At 37.9% G+C, this 18,883-nt stretch overlaps 2 protein-coding genes across 2 annotated transcripts; both read left to right on the top strand.

The window, feature by feature from the left end:
- Positions 1–638: 638 nt before the first annotated feature.
- LOC135201987 (alpha-(1,3)-fucosyltransferase C-like) lies at positions 639–10,999 on the top strand. Its single transcript, XM_064231264.1, has 3 exons — positions 639–677; positions 829–1,578; positions 10,066–10,999. The coding sequence occupies exons 1-3, from the start codon at positions 639–641 to the stop codon at positions 10,246–10,248; spliced, it is 972 nt and encodes a 323-aa protein (XP_064087334.1). The 3' UTR covers positions 10,249–10,999.
- A 653-nt stretch (positions 11,000–11,652) lies between these two features.
- LOC135201986 (uncharacterized) lies at positions 11,653–17,006 on the top strand. Its single transcript, XM_064231263.1, has 4 exons — positions 11,653–13,460; positions 13,577–13,717; positions 14,332–14,525; positions 15,082–17,006. The coding sequence occupies exons 1-4, from the start codon at positions 11,653–11,655 to the stop codon at positions 17,004–17,006; spliced, it is 4,068 nt and encodes a 1,355-aa protein (XP_064087333.1).
- Positions 17,007–18,883: the final 1,877 nt, after the last annotated feature.

Genomic DNA, 18,883 nt, shown 5'->3' with positions numbered 1-18,883 from the left:
TCTAGGCCAGCCGCCAGTCCATTACGACGCTCCTGATTGGCTGTTGATAAGCCAATCACAGGGCTGGAAACTCTCAGTCTTTCACGAGAGTTCACGAAGGCAGGATATATGTTCCACCTCTCCTGAGGGATACTTTTGAAAGATGTATCCCTCACACATCCTGCCTGTGTGAGCTCTCTCGAGAGACTAAGAGTTTCCAGCCCAGTGATTGGCTTATCAACAACCAATCAGGAGCGTCATAAGGGACTGGCCTAGACATCAGATGTACGGTTGATGTGAATCTACTATTGCTCGAGTTCTACCAACCCTCCCCTCTCCCTGCTGCAGCCTTGTTCCAATCTCATTATTGTTCCAAAGAGTCATAAGGGTTCCCCTTCACTCAGGTTCAGGTCGGGCTCCGTGCCCCGGGTACTGCTGTGGTCACGTCCCTTCGAGGGGAATGGCTATTGGGATGCCGCCTTCTCCCAAATCAGGAGAGGGGATTGCCCTCTGCCTTGTGAAGTCATCTACGACGTCAAGCAGGTGGTTTTACAAGAAACTTTCCTCATCCGCTTTTGTTTTTTGATTTTCTAAAAGCTTTTGTGATACTGGTTTCAGTTTGCGTGTGCGTGTGTGCATTTTTTTTTTTTTATCCCAGAATGTCAGTTTTGCTTTGCCGTGAGCTAGCAAATGACAATGTCAGTTGTAACAGTTCCTAAATGATTTTTTTTTATTGCCTTTTATTGATAAATCAGTTAAGCAGCTTGAAAGGGAACTGCAATACTGTTGTGATATATTTCATCAACATATTGACTCTAAATCCATTTCTGATGATTTTTGACAACCCAGTCTTCGCCATCAACCTACACATCAGTTTCATTTCCAGAGAGATACCACCGACGCCATCCTCATCTACCTGAGAGGCGCGAAGGATTCCCAGACAGTCACGGCGGACCTGTCTCCCCGCGACCCCCGCCAACCTTGGATCATGCTGACCTTGAAGTGCCGGCTCTCTCGAACAACGTGCACGGAACCCGATTCGAGAAATATGACGGCCTCTTCAACCGCACGATGCTTTACCGCCGGGACTCAGACGTCTTTTTCAGACACGGCTTTGTCGTCCCAATGCAGGACGCACAGTTCCTTCCCAGGTCGTGGGTCATCCCTCCGCGGACGGAAGTGGCGAATCGCACGAGAAAGTTGGCGGTGGCGTTGATATCCAACTGCGCAGCTCATTCGAAACGTCTGCAGTACATCTGGAGAGTTCAGAAATACGCGCAAGTCGACATCTACGGAGGATGCGGGAATCTGTCGTGCGGCGGGTCGATGTACGCCCAGCACCTGTACAACACGACGACGGACCGGTGTCTGAAGATCGCCGGCGAAGGTTATCTCTTCTACTTCGCCTTCGAGAACGAGCTCTGCAAAGATTACGTCACGGAGAAAGTCTACAATCTGATGCACTATCCCATCGTGCCCGTGGTTTTTGGCCTCGAGAACTACTCCCTGGTCCTTCCGCCGAATTCGTACATCAACGCCTACGAACATTCGCCGAAGGAGCTGGCGGAAAGGTTGCTTTACTTGAAAGAAAATCCTCAGGTAGAATTCACTCTCTCTCTCTCTCTCTCTTTCACTTATATAAATAACTCTCTGGTAAAATTCTCTCTCTCTCTCTCTCTCTCCTCTTTTCCAAACTTTCCATACATTAAACCTCAGGTAGAACTCTCTCTCTCTCTTCCTCTCTCTCTCCTCTCTCTCTCTCTCTTTCCACTTATATAGATAACTCTTAGGTAAAATTCTCTCTCTCTTCTCTCTCTCTCTCTCTCGCTCTCTTCTCTTTCCCCAACTTATATAGATAATCTAAGTAAAATTTCTCTCTCTCTCTCTCTCTCTCTCTCTCTCCCCCCCCCCCCCCCTATCTCTCCCGCTCTTCTCATTCCACTTGATCATCGGAATAAACCCATAAGGTAAAAATTAAAAAAATCTTCTCTCTCTCCTCTCTCTCTCTTCTCTCCCTCTCTCTCTCTCTCTCTCTCTCTCTCTCTCTCATTTTTCCACATTTTATATCGATAACCTAAGGTAAAATTGCTCTCTCTCTCTCCTCTCTCCCTCCTTCTCCCTCTCTACTCCTCTCTCTCTCTCACTCTCTCTTTACACTTATATAGATTAACTCAGGTAAAATTATGTTTCTCCTCTCTTCGATCTCTATCCTCTCTCCACTTATATAGATAACTCTCAGGTAAAATACTCTCTCTCTCTCTCTCTCTCCTCTCTGACTTATATAGACAACCCTCGGTAAAATTTCTCTCTCTCTCTCTCTCTCTTTCCAGTTATATAATCACTTCCTTGGTTAATTCCTCTCTCTCTCTCGTCTCTCTCTCTCTCTCTCTCTCCTTTGTCTGTCATCACACATCTCTCTATCTCTCTTTCCACTTATATAGATAAACTCTTAGGTAAAATTCCCCTCTCTCTCACTCTCTCTTCTCTCTGTCGCTTCTCTCTCTTCTTCTCTCTCTCTATCTTTCCTTCCTCTCTTAATTCGGTGGCCCTCAGTGAAGAACCTTTTTCCTCTCTTCTCTCCTCTCTCTCTCTCTCAGGATTTTTGCGGTGTTTAATTCGAAGGACAACTGTGACAATTGAACAGTAAAAGCATGCTCCAAAGAAGAATAAGTGAATAAACACATGTCTTCCTCGGATGGGACAGACAAGTCTGAGACATCCTAATCCTTTGTATCTCCTTGTAACGTGAAGAAGACTCTCTCTCTCTCTCTCTTTTCACTTATATAGATAACTCTCAGGTAGAATTCCTAATCGTCTCTCTCTCTCTCTCTCTCTCTCTCTCTCAATCTCTCTCTCTCTCTCTCTCTCTTTCCACTTATATAGATAACTCTTAGGTAAAATTCTCTCTCTCTCTCTCTCTCTCTCTCTCGTTACCACTTATATAATATAACTCTTAAGTAAAATTCTCCTCTCTCTCTCTCTCTCTCTCTCGTTATTCCAACTTATATATATGACTCTTAAGAAAAACTAAAACAAAAATTCCTCTCTTCCTCCTCTCCGTCTCTCCTCTCTCTCTCCTCTCTCTCGCTATCTCGTTTTCCACTTATAGATTATAACTCTTAAGGTAAAATAAAAATTATCTCCTCTCTCTCTCTCGCTCTCCTTCTCTTTCCACTTATTATATTAATAACTCCTTATTAAACTTCCTCAAACTTTCTCTCCTCCCCTCTCTCCTTTCCAACTCTCCCTCTTTCTCGTCCACTCTCTTCTCTTTACCACTTATATAGATAACTCTCAGGCAAAATTCTCCCTCTCTCTCTCTCTCTCTCTCTCTCTCTCTCTTTCTTTCCTTTAAATAGATAACTCAGGTTAAAATTTCTCTCTCTCTCTCTCTCTCTCTCTTTCTTTCTCTCTCTCTCTCGTAGTAGCCATCTTGCTTGGTGAGACGTACCCGCGTGAAGTCAGATTTAATCAACAGATATCACAAGTTTAACATACGGACTAGAATTTGAGAAATATCTAGAAGTGTTCGTGAACTATCGGTGATAAGATTAGTGTGAAAATAGTAGGATAACAAAGCGTCTTCTAAGTTAGTTTATCAAGTGTAATACTATAAATCAGAACAAGATGGCAGTAAGTTACAACTGCGGGAAGAGGTGGCGTAATTTAGCGTGTTTAGCAGATTCGCAATACGATGAGGTAGCAGGAAGGGAACTGGCATTTCTCATCTATGAATCAGCAACGTCCTAACCAAAAAGATACAAAAGCATTCATAGATATATTAGAAGGATATAATCCTTCAAACTGGAACAAATCTAATGAAACATCTTGAAAATAATTGAAGAAGTTCCAAATAAAATCCAAGTGGTCAAGAGACTCATAAAGAACAAAATATACATAAACCAACATATTCCGACAAAGAAAATGAATAAGGTGAATCTTGTGAATATCCTAATTGATGCATTAGGAAAAACAAATGCCAAAAGCATTCAAACTGTGTAAGGTTTGGTATAGCATAGTCAATCCACAAAACCTAATCAGGAAAAATGTGCTGCATGCAACATTCCGACCATCCACAGTGTGCTGAGGTAATACAAGATTTGAGAAAAGATACAAGAAATAATTTTATGTTCAACATGTCTATCATGGATAGACAATGTTATTAAATCAAGATTGAATGTACAAATAGTCATTGATGAAGATAAGAAGAGAAGAAGGAAGAAGAAGAAGAAAGAAGAAGAGGAAAACGGAAGAGAAGTAAACAAAAATGAAATGACAGAAAAAAAAATAAGGAAAACAAAGAACAAGATAAAAGTATGGATGCAGAGATACTACATATGAGGCAATAAAGCAGCATACCTACGAAGAAATAAATTACGATATGACAACAGAAAAGCAAATCCCGAAGAGGCTCTACCCAGATCTACATAATGACGGGAAAGAGGAAAAAATAGACAAGAAAGACAAAAATCTGCAACCATTTTGAAAAGAGGGAATTGCAGATTTGGAGAAAGATGTTACTACAAACATCCTAAGATATGTCAAAACTATGAAATATATGGTAAATGCATACTTAGTGGACTGGGGATGATGGATAGGGGGATGATTGCAGAGATCTGCATCCAAAAATATGTAAAAACCTAAAAGAAGGAAAAGGATGTAAGTTCGACAAAAAATGCAAATATATGCACATGCTGTAGCCATGAATCATAATCAAATAAATAACCAACCAAGTAATAAAATCCAAAATAAGAAAGAAACAATAAAGAGAGAAATCAAGAATATCAGGTAAAAAGAGAAAAGCAAACCAACCAATGAGATATGCAGAGGTGTCAGCAAAAAATTTCAAAGCATCAGCTCCGAAATTCTACTCAAGAGATAATAACTGTATTTATTATGCAAGAGGATATTGCAAGAAACGGAGGAAAATTGCAGATTCAGATTCACAAAATGAATAATTATGATGAAGGAAGATCAAAAATATTTGGACAAAAGTTGGATTTTTTTAATGTCAGAATTTATGGATAGAAAAAAAGAACAACATACAGAACAGGAAAGAGACATGGGGAAAATCCTTATTACTACCATTATTAAATGAAGGAGAAAACACGCAAACCATCATAGTGATGAATGCGCAGGGTTTAGTTACGAGTAACTCAAAAAGAAAAATAGAGTACTTAGAAGAACTAACCCAAAATGAAAAGAAAATAGATATAATGAATATAAGTGAAACCTGGTATTCCCAAGAGACGCTGGGAATGATGATCAAATAAAAGGGTTCCAAACTTATAGATCAGATAGAAAAAAAAATAGGAATCAAGGGGGAACCGCAAATATATGGGAAAGACAAAAAACAAGGAAAAAATATGAGAAATATAGTAACTCAGAATGGAACTAATAGCGTTAGAATTTGAATCTGAAAAATTGATGAACATAGGTACTATATAGACCTCCTAATACTAAAGAGTTTGACTTAATAATTGAAAATTGGATGATATATGTAGAAATCACAAGGACTGGACTATTCTCCTATCTGGTGACTTCAAACTTTCCTTTCGTAGAATGGAAAGAACGAATAGGAGATTGTGGTTGTACTTATACATATAAAAAAGAGAGTAATAGTAGTGCAGAAGATAAGAGGCAATTTGAAAAAGCTATTAGATATGCTACTAGAATACAACATTCAACAAATATAATCACCTGCCAACAGAAAGGAAAATACTTTAGACCTAGTATTTGTGAACGAGATGAATTATGTTAAAGAAATAATAGTTTATAATGCGAGTATTTCAGACCATAATGTCATAGAATTAAACAGTTCATTCCAAAGCAAGTGAAAATTAGAGATAAGCAAGAAATGAAAAAGTGGGAAGGATATGGAAAATACAACTTCTACAGTAAAAAATAAAAAATAAAATGGTCAGAAATTAATGAAGAATTAAACAAAGATTGGGATAACATTTTCGTAAGTGATGACATAAGGTAAATACGGAGATATTATATAAAATATTGGAGAAAATAGTGGAAAAATATATACCGAAGAGAAAAAGTAAACATCATTCATGCATACCACCGAGACAGAAGGTATCTTGTTCCAGAAAATAGAAAGTGGAAAAAAGGTCTTGCAAAAGAAAAAAATGCATGGAAAGTGATAGAACTAAAAAGTAGATAGAAAATGCAGAACAAAAGATTATACAATCAAAAGAAAATGAAAAACGGGACTTGGAAGAAAAAACCCTATTAAATATCAAGCAAAACCCCAAACTATTATACTCATATGCGAAGAAGATGAATAAAAGAAGAATAGAAAATAGGGCCCTCTGAGAATTGAAGGAGATTAACGAATGAAAAAAGGAAATTTGCAACATACTGGCAGAACGATATAACGAGAGAATTCACCCTAGAATAGATAATGAAGATTAATGATATAGAAGTAAGGAAGAAAAATAGTGAATATTTAGCTGACATAGAAATTAATGAAGCTGATATTGTGCAGGCAATTAATGAAATAAAAATGGAGCTGCTGCAGGGCCGGATGGAGTCCCTGCTATTTTGTTAAAGAAAGTAGTTCATTCTATCGCAAAGCCACTTGCAATATTATAAAGACAAAGTGTAGATACAGGCAAGATTTATGATGAGCACAAAGATTAGCATATATCACCCCACTTTCAAAAAGTGGATCAAGATAGAGGCAAAGTAATTATAGGCCTGTGAGTCTAACATCACATATTATGAAGGTGTATGAAAGGGTAATGAAGAAAAATATTATGAAACATTAATAAAAAATAATTGTTTAATATAGGACAACACGGTTTCGTACCCGGAAAAAGTACACAAACCCAACTGTAGTCCACCGTGAGAACATATTCAAAAATATGAAAAGCGGAAATGAAAACAGATGTGTTTATATAGACTTTGCAAAAGCTTTTGACAAAGTAGACCATAATATATTAGCAAAGAAATTAGAAAACACAATATCGTAGATAAAGTAGGAAGATGGTTAAAAGAATTTTTACACAACAGAAAACAGATAGTTATTGCAAACGAGAGAAATCGGATGAAACCAAGGTAAGATCCGGTGTGCCACAAGGTACGGTGCTAGCTGCAATATTGTTTGTTATATGATTGAAGACATAGACAGTAATGTTAAGGATTCGGTAGTGAGTAGTTTCGCTGATGACACAAGAATAAGTAGAGAAATTACTTGTGATGAAGATAGGAACGCTCTACAAAGAGACCTTAACAAAGTATATGATTGGGCAGAGGTAAATAGGATGGTATTTAACTCTGATAAATTTGAATCAATAAATTATGGAGACAGAGAAGGAAAGCTATATGCATATAGGGGACCTAATAATGAGACAATCACAAAATAAGGAAGCAGTTAAAGACCTTGGTGTGATGATGAATAGGAACATGTTATGCAATGATCAAATAGCAATTCTGTTGGCAAATGTAAAGCAAAAATGGGAATGTGTTACGCACTTCAAAACAAGAAAAGCTGAACACATGATATGCTTTATAAAACATATGTTCGTAGTCCACTTGAATATTGCAATATGATATGGTACCCACACTATCAAAAGGATATTGCACAATAGAGAGTGTACAAAGGTCCTTTACAGCTAGAATAGAAGAAGTTAAGGACCTAGACTACTGGGAAAGGACTACAATCCTTAAAAATTATATAGTCTAGAAAGGAGAAGAGAACGCTACATGATTAATTCAGGCATGGAAACAGATAGAAGGAATAACAGAAAATATCATGGAACTAAAAATATCAGAAAGAGCAAGCAGAGGTAGATTAATAGTGCCCAAAACTATACCAGGAAAAATAAGGAAAGCACACAGGACATTAATCCACTACGCACCAGCATCGATAATGCAGCGTCTATTCAATGCGTTGCCAGCTCATCTGAGGAATATATCAGGACGTGAGCGTAGATGTGTTTAAGAATAAGCTCGGGCAAATATTCTAAAACGCAGTCCCAGACCATCCAAGATTGGGAAGATGCAAAATTTTACCGGAAGATTGTACTAGCAACTCTCTGGTTAGACAATTAGAGGCGCCTCACAGAGGGACCTGGGACCCGAACGCACTGCTTAAGGTCTGTAAGGTCTCTCTCTTTCCACTATATAAGCTAAACCGTCACGTAAAATTCTTCTATCTCTTTCCTCTCTCTCTCTTTCTCTCTCTCTCTCTCTTTCACTTATATAGATAACTCTCAGGTGGTAAAATTACTCTCTCTCTCTCTCTCTCTCTCTCTCTCTAATGGTTCTTGTGGTGTTAATTCGGTGGCGTGAAGAAGACTCTCTCTCTCTCTCTCTCTCTCAGGATTTTTGCGGTGTTAATTCGAAGACACTGTGAAGGAACAGTAAAAGCTGCTCTAAGAGATAAGTGAACACACGATGTCTCCTCGGATGGACTGACAAGTCTGAGACATCCTAATCCTTGTATCTCCTTGTAACGTGAAGAAGACTCTCTCTCTCTCTCTCTCTCTCTCTCCTCTCTCTCTCTCTCTCTCTCTCTCTCTGTCTCTCTCTCTCATGAAAGCTTTTCTCAGAAAACGCCACGGTTATCCTTCATAAGCTTTATCTGCATTAAATCGTCTTTTATCTCTGATAATTTCATTACCTATTACTTCCAACTCAATGAAGCCATCAACAGATGAAAGCAAGGAAGATATAATACTTACATAGACCAAATGTCTCTCTCTCTCTCCCTCTCTCTCTCTCTCTTTTCACTTATATAGATAACTCTTAGGGTAAATTCTCTCTTCGCTATCTACACCTCTCCCTCTCCTCTTTTTATTTTTTCCAACTTATATAGATAACTCTTAGGTAAAATTCGTTCTCCTCTCTCTCTCTCATCTCTCTCTCTTTTTTTCACTTATATAGATAAATCTTAGGTAAAATTATTTCTCCTCTCTAATCTCGATCTCTCTATCTCTCTCCCACTTTCCCACTTGATACCCTCAGGTTTTAAAATTCTCTCCCTCTCTAACTTTCTCTTTTATATAGATAAACCGGTCAAAATTCTCTCTCTCTCTCTCTCTCTCTCCACTTATATAGATAACTCTCAGGTAAAATTCTCTCTCTCTCTCCACTCATATAAAATGACCCTTAGGCAAAATTCCTCTCTCTCTCTTTCCCAATATAAGAAAATAACCCTCAAAAATTTTCTCTCTCTCTTTACACTTACATAGAAACTCTTATATAAATGTTAAGAATCATACGTTGATTATGGTGTCAGAGTATGAATCTGCATTGTAGATAGATAATCCCTACGAGACCTACTTATGATGCTGTGCATGATACATGCTCATATACTTATAGATGATTTGAGTGTCCTCTTTATCATTTTGTATCACTATTGTATGATAATATTGTGGTATGCATCATTTTTATATTTGGGATAATCTGCAATATCTTAAATGCTTTTTTCGCTTACTCGGGGGATTAGTCCATAAACTAATTTGTTGCTGTTATTGCTGTTGGTGGAGTAGGAAAGTCCTATGGAAAAGCCTATAAAGGTCTGAAAAAGGTGTTTAACGTCGAGTTAACGATATAGTACTCTTAGGATAGGATATTTATGATTTATTTATTGGAATGAAAATGTAAAAAATAAATAATGTGCATGTTAAATAGTACAGAAAAATTACTTCTAATAATGTATATTGATTTATCTTAATTTTCGTTGGTGAAACGAGGCTCTATTTGACTGTAGATTTTAGCACGTTTTAATTCATTTGGGGTTCTAAATTTAGAGGCTATGTTTCTGGTCGATTATTTTGTTCCCACTCATAACTGAGAGTATTTGAACGTGTTTAATTTGTCTCCTTTTCATTTGATCCTTTTCGTTGGTGTTAGTAGTGCTTAGTATGAGTATTAATTATGAAGACCACTTCACGTTAAGTTAGGAATATAATGTTTATAGCTTATGCGTGAGGACGAAATCTTGCACGCGGCTCGATTAAGCTGGTTACATCCACGTCTTGTTCTAATTTATTTTTAGGAGAAACAATTGGAAAGGAAGACATGTTATGCTAAAGCTAATAATTCTATTCTATCTCACTGACTTTACAGGAATACGAGCAATACTTCGAGTGGAAGAAGTATTACCGAGCTTCAACGGTCGGTGGAGTGAGAATCATGTGCGAATTGTGTTCTCGATTATACGAACCGGAATTTTACGAGCACAAAGTATACGAAGACTTCCACGATTGGTTCGTCGGGAAGTCGGGCTGTGTGGCTGGAATGGACCTATGAAGACATCAGGAGGGTCGTCTGCATTGTCTGCGTTTATAGGAGAGATCATGTTTGCAAACAAATGAAGCGTATGTGGCGCATGCGCAGTACGCTGGTGGGCAAAAGAGAACATGGCAGACGATGCTCTCACCTAAATTTAACTTTGTCATGGGTTTTGTGCACACTATACATGTATGGCAGGGTGGGGATTCTTTCTTGCTTATTAGGCTACGTTATGTATGTATGCTCGTGTAGGGTTGTAATAATTTCTCAAAATGTGAAAAAAAAAATATTCCCAAAGTTGCTTACGTTTTAAGTTTTTCAGATTGTTAGCTTCACATCCCATGAGAGAAATAACATTTCATGGCAACATTAAATATTCAAATATAAGATAAATATTATTTTGCTTTCCATAAAGGTTTAGCATCCATTAGTTTCAAACAACTTTCACTTGAGGGCGAGCTGTCTGTGTCACCCCTCTTAATTGTGGAGTGGTCTGAAATTCATTGGTCCTTTATCTCGATCCATTTTCTGTGAATCCCAACTGTTGCTCCTGTGAAGTATATCGGTATTTGTCACTTTAAAAACATGGAATTATAATTTTATGTATTTGTTGTTAGTATATAGGTTCAAATAAAAAATTATTTAGGAATGTGATGGAGTAATAAAGTTTTACATTTTCTATGTAGTGAAATCGCGTGCATTTTTAAGTAGTCTTCCGAAACGATGTTAACGAAAATATGTAAATCTGAACTGTCATAAAATGACACGTTTAATTTTCATTTCCATTAAAACAAAAGGTTTTAATTTCTTTATCATTAACTTTACTTTAGATTTTGTGATTAACTAATTATTGATTATTAATTATTTTTAATTGTAAGTGATATTTTTTCGCCTGTATTTCGCAAATGCGACAAGAGTTTCCCTCCGTTTTTTCCCGCCTTAATGTTGGGGTAATGTGCTGCTGTCAGTCCTTTGCTGCTGGCTTTGCTAGCCTAAGGTTTCTGGCTATTTGTAACAGCCTTTGGATTTGGCTTTTAGCTCATTTTGACTGTATGTCAAGTCTTTTGCTGTTGGCTTTGCTAGCCTAAGGTTTTTGGCTATTTGTAACAGCCCTTTGGATTTGGCTTTTAGCCCATTTTGACTGTATTTTCAGTCTTTTGCTGTTGGCTTTGCTAGCCTAAGGTTTTTGGCTATTTGTAACAGCCTTTGGATTTGGCTTTTAGCCCATTTTGACTGTATGGTCACCTTTGCTGTTGGCTTTGTTAGCCTTTTGGTTTGGCTTGTTTAGCCTCTTGGTTTTGCCTACTGATTTGACTATTTTACAGCTAGCAAATTGCTGTTGCTAACAAGTATCTGAAATTTATTTATGATCCATATTGAAGTTACAGTTTGCTAGTGAATCATATTTTGTTAAGCTGTATCATGGCAAATTTCAAGATTACTGATCTCTCGCTTAATGGGTTCAAGGGAGCTGTTAGTAGAGCGCTACATAGTGGTACAGCAGCTATTGGTGTAGTTAGTCCAACTTTGATGACTGTAAAATCCAATGTGGAAACGTTACAAAATCGATGGAACAAATATGTGGAGGTATGGGATCAATATATCTCTGAGAGAGATTCTTTGAGTGATGATGAGTTTGATGCACTTGAGAAGACTCATGCTCAATATGAAGTTTTGTATTATACAGAGACCAATAAATTATTAGATGTTTTAGATCAACTACAGAGTGTAGGTCCTGGAATTTCCAATCCTGTTCCAACACAACAGAGTGCCAGGGTACGTTTACCTGAAGTAAAGATTAACAGCTTTGATGGAAGGGTAGAAGAATGGCAAACTTGGTGGGACAGTTTCCGTTCGTTAGTTCATGATCGTAAGGATATGGACAAGGTATTGAAAATGACACAACTTAGGTCCTGTTTGAAAGGTAAAGCATTGTTAGTTGTCTCAGGATTTCAGGTCACTGACCAAGACTATGATGATGCTATTGCAGCTTTGCAAGATAGATTTCCTAACCCAGAGAAAGTAAAACAAACATTAGTGCTTCAGTTGTTTGATATGGTTAAGCCTAAGAATACTGCTAAGGAATTGGAGCAGTTTAAGCTGGATTTTAAAAGAATTATAAAGACTCTTCAACACTATGTTACTGATTTACAGTCTTCCCATTGGCTTATTGCTGTTCTGTTACAGAGCAAGTTGCCTACAGAGGCAGAGATGTTCATTTTTCAGAAATTTCAGACTAAATATTTTACAGTTGATCAAATCAGCACAGGTTTTCCCGACCACCTTGAATTTCTTGATAGGATGCAAAACAGTGGCAAATTACAGTCTGATAGTGATAAATTACTACAGGATAGTGGCAAATCTCAAGTTAGAGATAAAGTGAAATCCTTCAACCAGACACGGCAGGTATTGGCAGATAAGACTCAGATTGGAACTTATTCAATTGAAGCAACATCTTCTAAAAACCAATGTTTATTGTGTTCATCAGATAGTCACAGAGCCAGGCGATGCTCAAAGTATGCTGATGCAACTTCCCAAAGAAGTAGGCTGATAGATATAGGACGGTGTTCTAGATGTTCAAGAAATAAGCATAATGGCAGGTGTTTGCAGCCTGTAAAATGCTTTGTCTGCAATAAGACTAATCATAATGAAGTTTTTAGCTACAGCAATTTTGGAGGCAAGTTGCAAAGTGAGGTGAAATCAGATGGTACTGTAAAGTCAGATAAGCAAGTTAACAGTACTACAAGCATTGAAGTTAGGAGCGAAGTTTCAAGTACAAAGAGTGCTGGGTCCAAATATTCTTCTGCTTTAGCTACAGCTCAGGTCAAGGTATCGAATAATGATAATTCCAAGTCACAGTATGTTTGCTGCTTTTTCGATCCTGGATCGCATATTTCATTTATTACTTCCAAGTTAGCTACAGCACTACAGCCAAAGACTGTTGAAAGTCAACAACTTGTTTTGCAAGGTTTTCAGTCGCAGCCAAAGGAGGGGCAATTTGATATTGTGACACCTCTAGTTTCTTTAGGTAGGAGGATTAAGAAGATGAGAGTTGTAATTGTGGATGAGTTACCAGGTAGTATTTCTACACCAGGCATGCATAAGGTTTATCAAATGCTGCAGGGTAAAGGGATTAAAACTGCAGATGAAATTCCATCCAACACTGTCTCAGGGATTGAATTAATGGTGGGTTCTGATTATTTTGCTGATTTTGTTGGTGGTGTTACCAAGTATGAAGGTGTTAGATTGTTTGAGACACCTGGTGGTTACATTCCATTTGGTAAGATTTCCTCATAATTCTCCAATAACCTGGAAACCTCCGTTAGACAAATGTTGTTGTTTGCAGATTAACTGCTAATATTTCTCCTCTTCATGTTAATGATTTGATTGAAGAGAATAATGAACAAGTTCATAAATTATGGGAATTAGAATCGATAGGCATCAATCCAACTGCCCCGCCTGTAGAAGATGATTGTGTCTACAAAAGGTATGTCAATAGTGTTGAGTATCAAAATGAACAGTATTTTGTTCGTCTTCCTGGAAAGAAAATTGCCCTCTTTTGCCCAACTACTATAGAATGGCTTTAGGTCAAGTGTATACATTAAGGAAAAATTTATCTAAGGTTCCTGGAGGTTTGGATGCATACCATAATATCATCCAGGATCAGTTAAAACAGAAATTTATTGAGAAAGTTCCTGATGCAGTAGCTGGTGCTAATACACATTATATTTCGCATCATGGGGTGCTTAAAGATTCGGACACTACCCCCTTAAGAATAGTGTATAATTGCAGTGCTCGAGATGGAAAGGATAATCCTTCTCTCAATGATTGTTTAATTAAGGGACCCTCCCTGACAGAGAAGTTAGGTGATGTTTTGTTAAAGTTTAGAGTCCATGATTTTGCATTTAGTGCAGATATTATCAAGGCCTTTTTGTGGGTAGGCCTGCAGAATGTTGATTGAGATTTTGTTAGGCTTCTGTGGTTCCAAGATCCACGGTAGCCAGAAGCAGGTTTAGACACTTATAGATTTGCTAGTGTGCTGTTTGATTGCATATCTTCTCCATTTTTGTTGGTGGCAACACTTGACTATCATTTGAGTAGGTCAGGTAGCCCCTTTAAGAATTTGATTGCCAAATCCTTTTATGCTGATAATCTTCAGGGTAGTATGTCTAATGAAATAGAATTGTTAGAATTTTATGCTGAGGCTAACAAGCAACTGAGGAGTGCCAATATGCCACTCAGGACTTGGGTAACTAACAATGAGAAACTTAAAATTAAAATTGAAGAAGATAACGGTGGTTATGTTGTTCCTACCACTACTTCAGCTCTTGGACTGAATTGGGATGTCAACTCAGACATGCTTACTCTGAAGTCGACTAAAATATTCGTACCTGACGTAATCACAAAACGCAATTTACTTAGTTTGGTCTCAATGGTTTTTGATCCACTAGGATTCCTTTCTCCAGTAATCATAAGGGGTAAAATCCTTATTCAAGCTGCTTGGAGGACTAATGTCTCCTGGAATGATCCATTAGGTGAAGAATTTTTAAGTATTTGGATGGAATTACATATATGAAGAGTTCAAGGCACTTAGTGAATTTTCAATACCTCGCAAAGTTGCAACTCAAGGAGTAAACTATGTTTTGCACATATTTTGTGACAGCTCGACCAAAGCTTATGGTTGTGCAGCCTATTTGGTAGGAAATGGAGAAAGTAATCTTGTTATGGCAAAAGCTAGGGTTGCTCCCCTTAAAACAAACACTCTTCCACAATTGGAACTGACATCAATTTGGTTAGGAACTAAATTAGCCAACTACATTCACAAAATTTTAAGTGATATTAATATTTCAGGAACTGTGATTTGGTCTCATAATGAGGCTGCTATTCAATGGGTCAGACATTATAATTGCAAAATTACTTATGTCAAGAACAGGGTGGCTGAGATCAGAGAAGTGTCAGCCAATTATCAAATATTTCATGTATCTACTGGAGAAAATCCTGCTGACTTAGTGATTCGTGGAGTTGAAGTTAAAGACTTGGTGTCAAATTCTTTATGGTTTAAAGGTCCTTCTTGGCTACCACGTGAAAGTTTGTGGCCAAGTCAAAAGGATGAAGTTGTAGTTCATGAGATAACAGCGGAGAGACAAATTGATCCAGTTAAGGTTGAATGTTTGTTTGAAGTTAGAGAATGTTCTTCTCTGGAGAAGATTTTCATGATAACGAAATATGTATTTCAGTTTCTGAAAAAATTGTTACTCAAGATATCACCAAATCGAGTGTCAAAGATAACTTTACCAGATCCAGCAGTTTATTGGCTGAGATATTATCAACTTACTAACTTTAAAGAAACTTTTTCTTGGCTGTTTTATTCTGTGAATCCTGATCCTATTGAATTTAAGAGCTTGTATGATCTTTTGCAGAAACCACATAGCTTGTCTGTTGAATGTTCTGATTTGATTAAGGACTTAGGTCTGTATTTTGATCCATCCATTGGACTGATGAGGTCAAGAGGTCGCCTCCAGCATGCTGAAATTGCTGTGAATTCCAAATATCCTGTACTAGTTCCACCAGGAGAACATTTAACTAACCTTTTCATTCTAAAGGCACATAGGTATAATTTACATGGAGGAGTACAGGAAACTCTTGCTACTATTCGTCGACAACTTTGGATTCCCAAGGGAAGGCAAGCAGTACGCAAAGTGATTAGAAAATGTGTTCTCTGTAGCAAAGTTGAAGGTAAACCCTGTGTTTACCCTGGTCCCCCTTCTTTACCTTTACATAGAGTTGTTTTGAACAGACCATTTGAGAATGTAGGTGTTGATTATTCTGGACCTATTGTCATTACAAAGACTGAAGATAATGAGCCAAGGAAGGTTTATATCTGTTTGTTTACTTGTACAGCTACAAGAGCAGTTCACCTAGATGTGGCTTTAGATATGACAGCAGAATCATTCTTATTAATTTTTCGTCGGTTTTGTGGCACCTGGCCTGTTCCCAAACAAATAATTTCAGATAATGGGACAAACTTTAAAGCAACTGCCAAGTTTCTTGAGGAAATATGTAATGATCCTCAAATACGAGAATATTTTAGTAATCGTGGTATTGTTTGGAAATTCATCGTTCCCAAAGCACCTTGGCAAGGTGCCCTCTACGAGAGGATGATTAAGGTTGTTAAGAATTGCTTGAAAAAGGTTTTCTATCATAATAGAGTCAGTTTAGATGAACTTCAGACTGTGGTTGTTGAGATTCAATCTCGTGTTAATAATAGACCGCTCTCCTATATCAACAGTGATAGCATGTCTCCAGAACCCTTGTCACCTTCACATCTCCTATATGGCAGATCAATTGAAGCTATGCCACCAGTAGTTTTAGCGGATGAATCTGATCCTACTTACATGGACCACGATCAATTGAATAAGCAGTTTTCCTTATTGTCTTGTATCATTTCCAAGTTTGAGAAGGTCTGGAAGAACGAATATATAATTTCCTTAAGAGAACGTCATTATGGTTCTGATAGAGCTAGGGAATTGAATAATCTTAAAGTTGGGGATGTTGTTTTGGTCCAATTTGAATCTCCAAGAAGTGAGTGGCTTTTAGGTAGAATTGTTGAACTTCGACCTGATTCAGAAGGAGTCATACGTTCTGTAGATGTGTACTGCAAAGGTCATGTCAGTACACGAACAGTTGAAAAGCTCGTACCTTTAGAGGTTAGTGAACCAGTGAATAAGGAACTTATAGGTAATCTTGATGATAATGTGAACACTGATGATTCCTAGTTCTGAAATGCCTCATCCCCCTGGTCAAATGATTGAAACACGTCCTCAACGTGCTAGCAAAACTAGAGCTACACTAGAGAGGAGGGAGCTCATAAAACAATGAGCTCTGTAAGTTAAGTTTAATTCCTATGTGAGAAATCACCCTTTTTTGTTGCTTAATTTATTTTTGGCTTGGCCCGAAATGTCATAAAATGACACATTTAATTTTCATATCCATTAAAAGAAAAGGTGTTAATTTCTTTATCATTAACTTTACTTTAGATTTTGTGATTTACTAATTAATGATTATTAATTATTTTTAATTATAAGTGATATTTTTTCGCCTATATTTCGCAAATGCGACAAGAGTTTCCCTCCGTTTTGTTTTCCCGCCTTAATGTTGGGGTAATGTGCGGCTGTCAGGGTTACTGTGCACGCATGGCAATTTAAGGGGACATTCTTGGATCCCAATAGTGGCGAGCGCTGCTATTCTGTATTGGTTATACTATGTAATTAAGTGTACTTATCTTCCTGAAGACGACGAACCAGCTAAGTATCTTATATAAGTTAATTTGCATGTTTGGCCAAATGTGTATAGGAGCTATATAAGAATGCTAGGTTATTTCTCATCTCTGCGTTTGGCGACTACCAACGAGATTTAAGGTAAATACAAGTTGATTTCTGGTTTGTAATAAAATTCCAGTGCCTAAAATTCCTACCGTTGTTGCCTTCTTAAAGAAAATTATGTGCTGTTGACCATGTTGAGCAATCGGAGGATATAATTTCACCACATGAACATTTCAATCCGCAAATGTTTTTCTGCTTCAATATTTTGTATTAGATTATAATGTTTCATAAAGGTAAACTTCCAATTGAAAGACAGTACGAATTAGATACGTACGGGTGAAAACTTCTGTCCATGTGTTGGTGGTGGCGGGAAAATATTATTGGAACGTTGTTCTCGGCAATGGTTGGCAGACGTTCTCTTTATGGTAGTGTACACATGGCGGCGCTATCGTCTGGCGCTCTTTTGAACTTAGTAATAATATTACTCATTTACTGAGCAAGTGCTCTACCTTATACCTCTTGAGCAATTTAGGCCAGGTTACGAAGTGCTTTGTCCCACTGCTTGCTTTCATCTTAATTCTCTTTAAACCCTCAATGAGTTGGACAGTGAGTGGCTGCCAGCCACTAATTTCTCCTTTCCTTGTCACTTTTGCTGTGAATACAATGCCAGGATACTAGGCTTCGCTTACCCCACCTATTCGTGCATCTTACAACACACGACTGAACCATTGCTTAGAAACAAGGTGCAGATTAACTTGAAAGGTCAACGTTCGTCTTATGCAGTAGTGAAGCGGAAAGGCTTTTTGCCCACCAGCAGTTTCATTGTTGGGAAAAGATGTGTTGATGACGTCACATTGATGACTCCTAACTGGGTCCTCTCTAATATAACGACATCCCGTAAGTTGTTTCATAACCTAAAGCTTGAGCTACCATCTACAGGTGCTTTTCAAATGAAGACTCAACCCAACTTAGCTACGCGATTAGAGCCGCGGGACTACAGTAGCCCACTAGGTCTAGTGTCCTACAACTTGGTAGCCCATTCGATTTTCCAATACCACGACTTTAGTTGCTCCAGTTCCATGGTTCTCAACCATGGGGGAGTTCCCACCTAGGGGGAATTTCAGACTTTCAGGAGGGAATTGTGACTAGAGATTGGGTGGCTCAACCTGGCTTTAGGAACACTACCCACGAGAAGAACATTCTCACATAAGGTGAAGGGTGCGTGGGCGAAAAAATGCTCATCTGTTTTAACGTTGGTGTCACGGTAGAAGCACCTGAGTTGCGCTTTATCTTCTCGAGGAAGATGAACGTTTGATATTATTGGAACAGCG

The sequence above is a fragment of the Macrobrachium nipponense genome, chromosome 30 (genome assembly GCF_015104395.2).
Source record: "Macrobrachium nipponense isolate FS-2020 chromosome 30, ASM1510439v2, whole genome shotgun sequence".
Lineage (NCBI taxonomy): Eukaryota > Metazoa > Arthropoda > Malacostraca > Decapoda > Palaemonidae > Macrobrachium > Macrobrachium nipponense.
Note: the sequence above shows the minus strand (reverse complement) of the source record. Positions and strands in the feature narration are given on the sequence as shown.

Excerpts from the sequence above, each read along its gene's own strand:
- LOC135201987 (XM_064231264.1), top strand. The coding sequence starts at position 639 with ATGTCAGTTTTGCTTTGCCGTGAGCTAGCAAATGACAAT. Across the intron at positions 678-828 it reads GTGAGCTAGCAAATGACAAT|TCTTCGCCATCAACCTACAC; the intron begins GTCAGTTGTAAC and ends TTGACAACCCAG. Across the intron at positions 1,579-10,065 it reads ACTTGAAAGAAAATCCTCAG|GAATACGAGCAATACTTCGA; the intron begins GTAGAATTCACT and ends CTGACTTTACAG.
- LOC135201986 (XM_064231263.1), top strand. The coding sequence starts at position 11,653 with ATGGCAAATTTCAAGATTACTGATCTCTCGCTTAATGGGTTCAAGGGA. Across the intron at positions 13,461-13,576 it reads TTTGTTGGTGGTGTTACCAA|ATTAACTGCTAATATTTCTC; the intron begins GTATGAAGGTGT and ends TGTTGTTTGCAG. Across the intron at positions 14,526-15,081 it reads TAAAATTGAAGAAGATAACG|GAACTGTGATTTGGTCTCAT; the intron begins GTGGTTATGTTG and ends TTAATATTTCAG.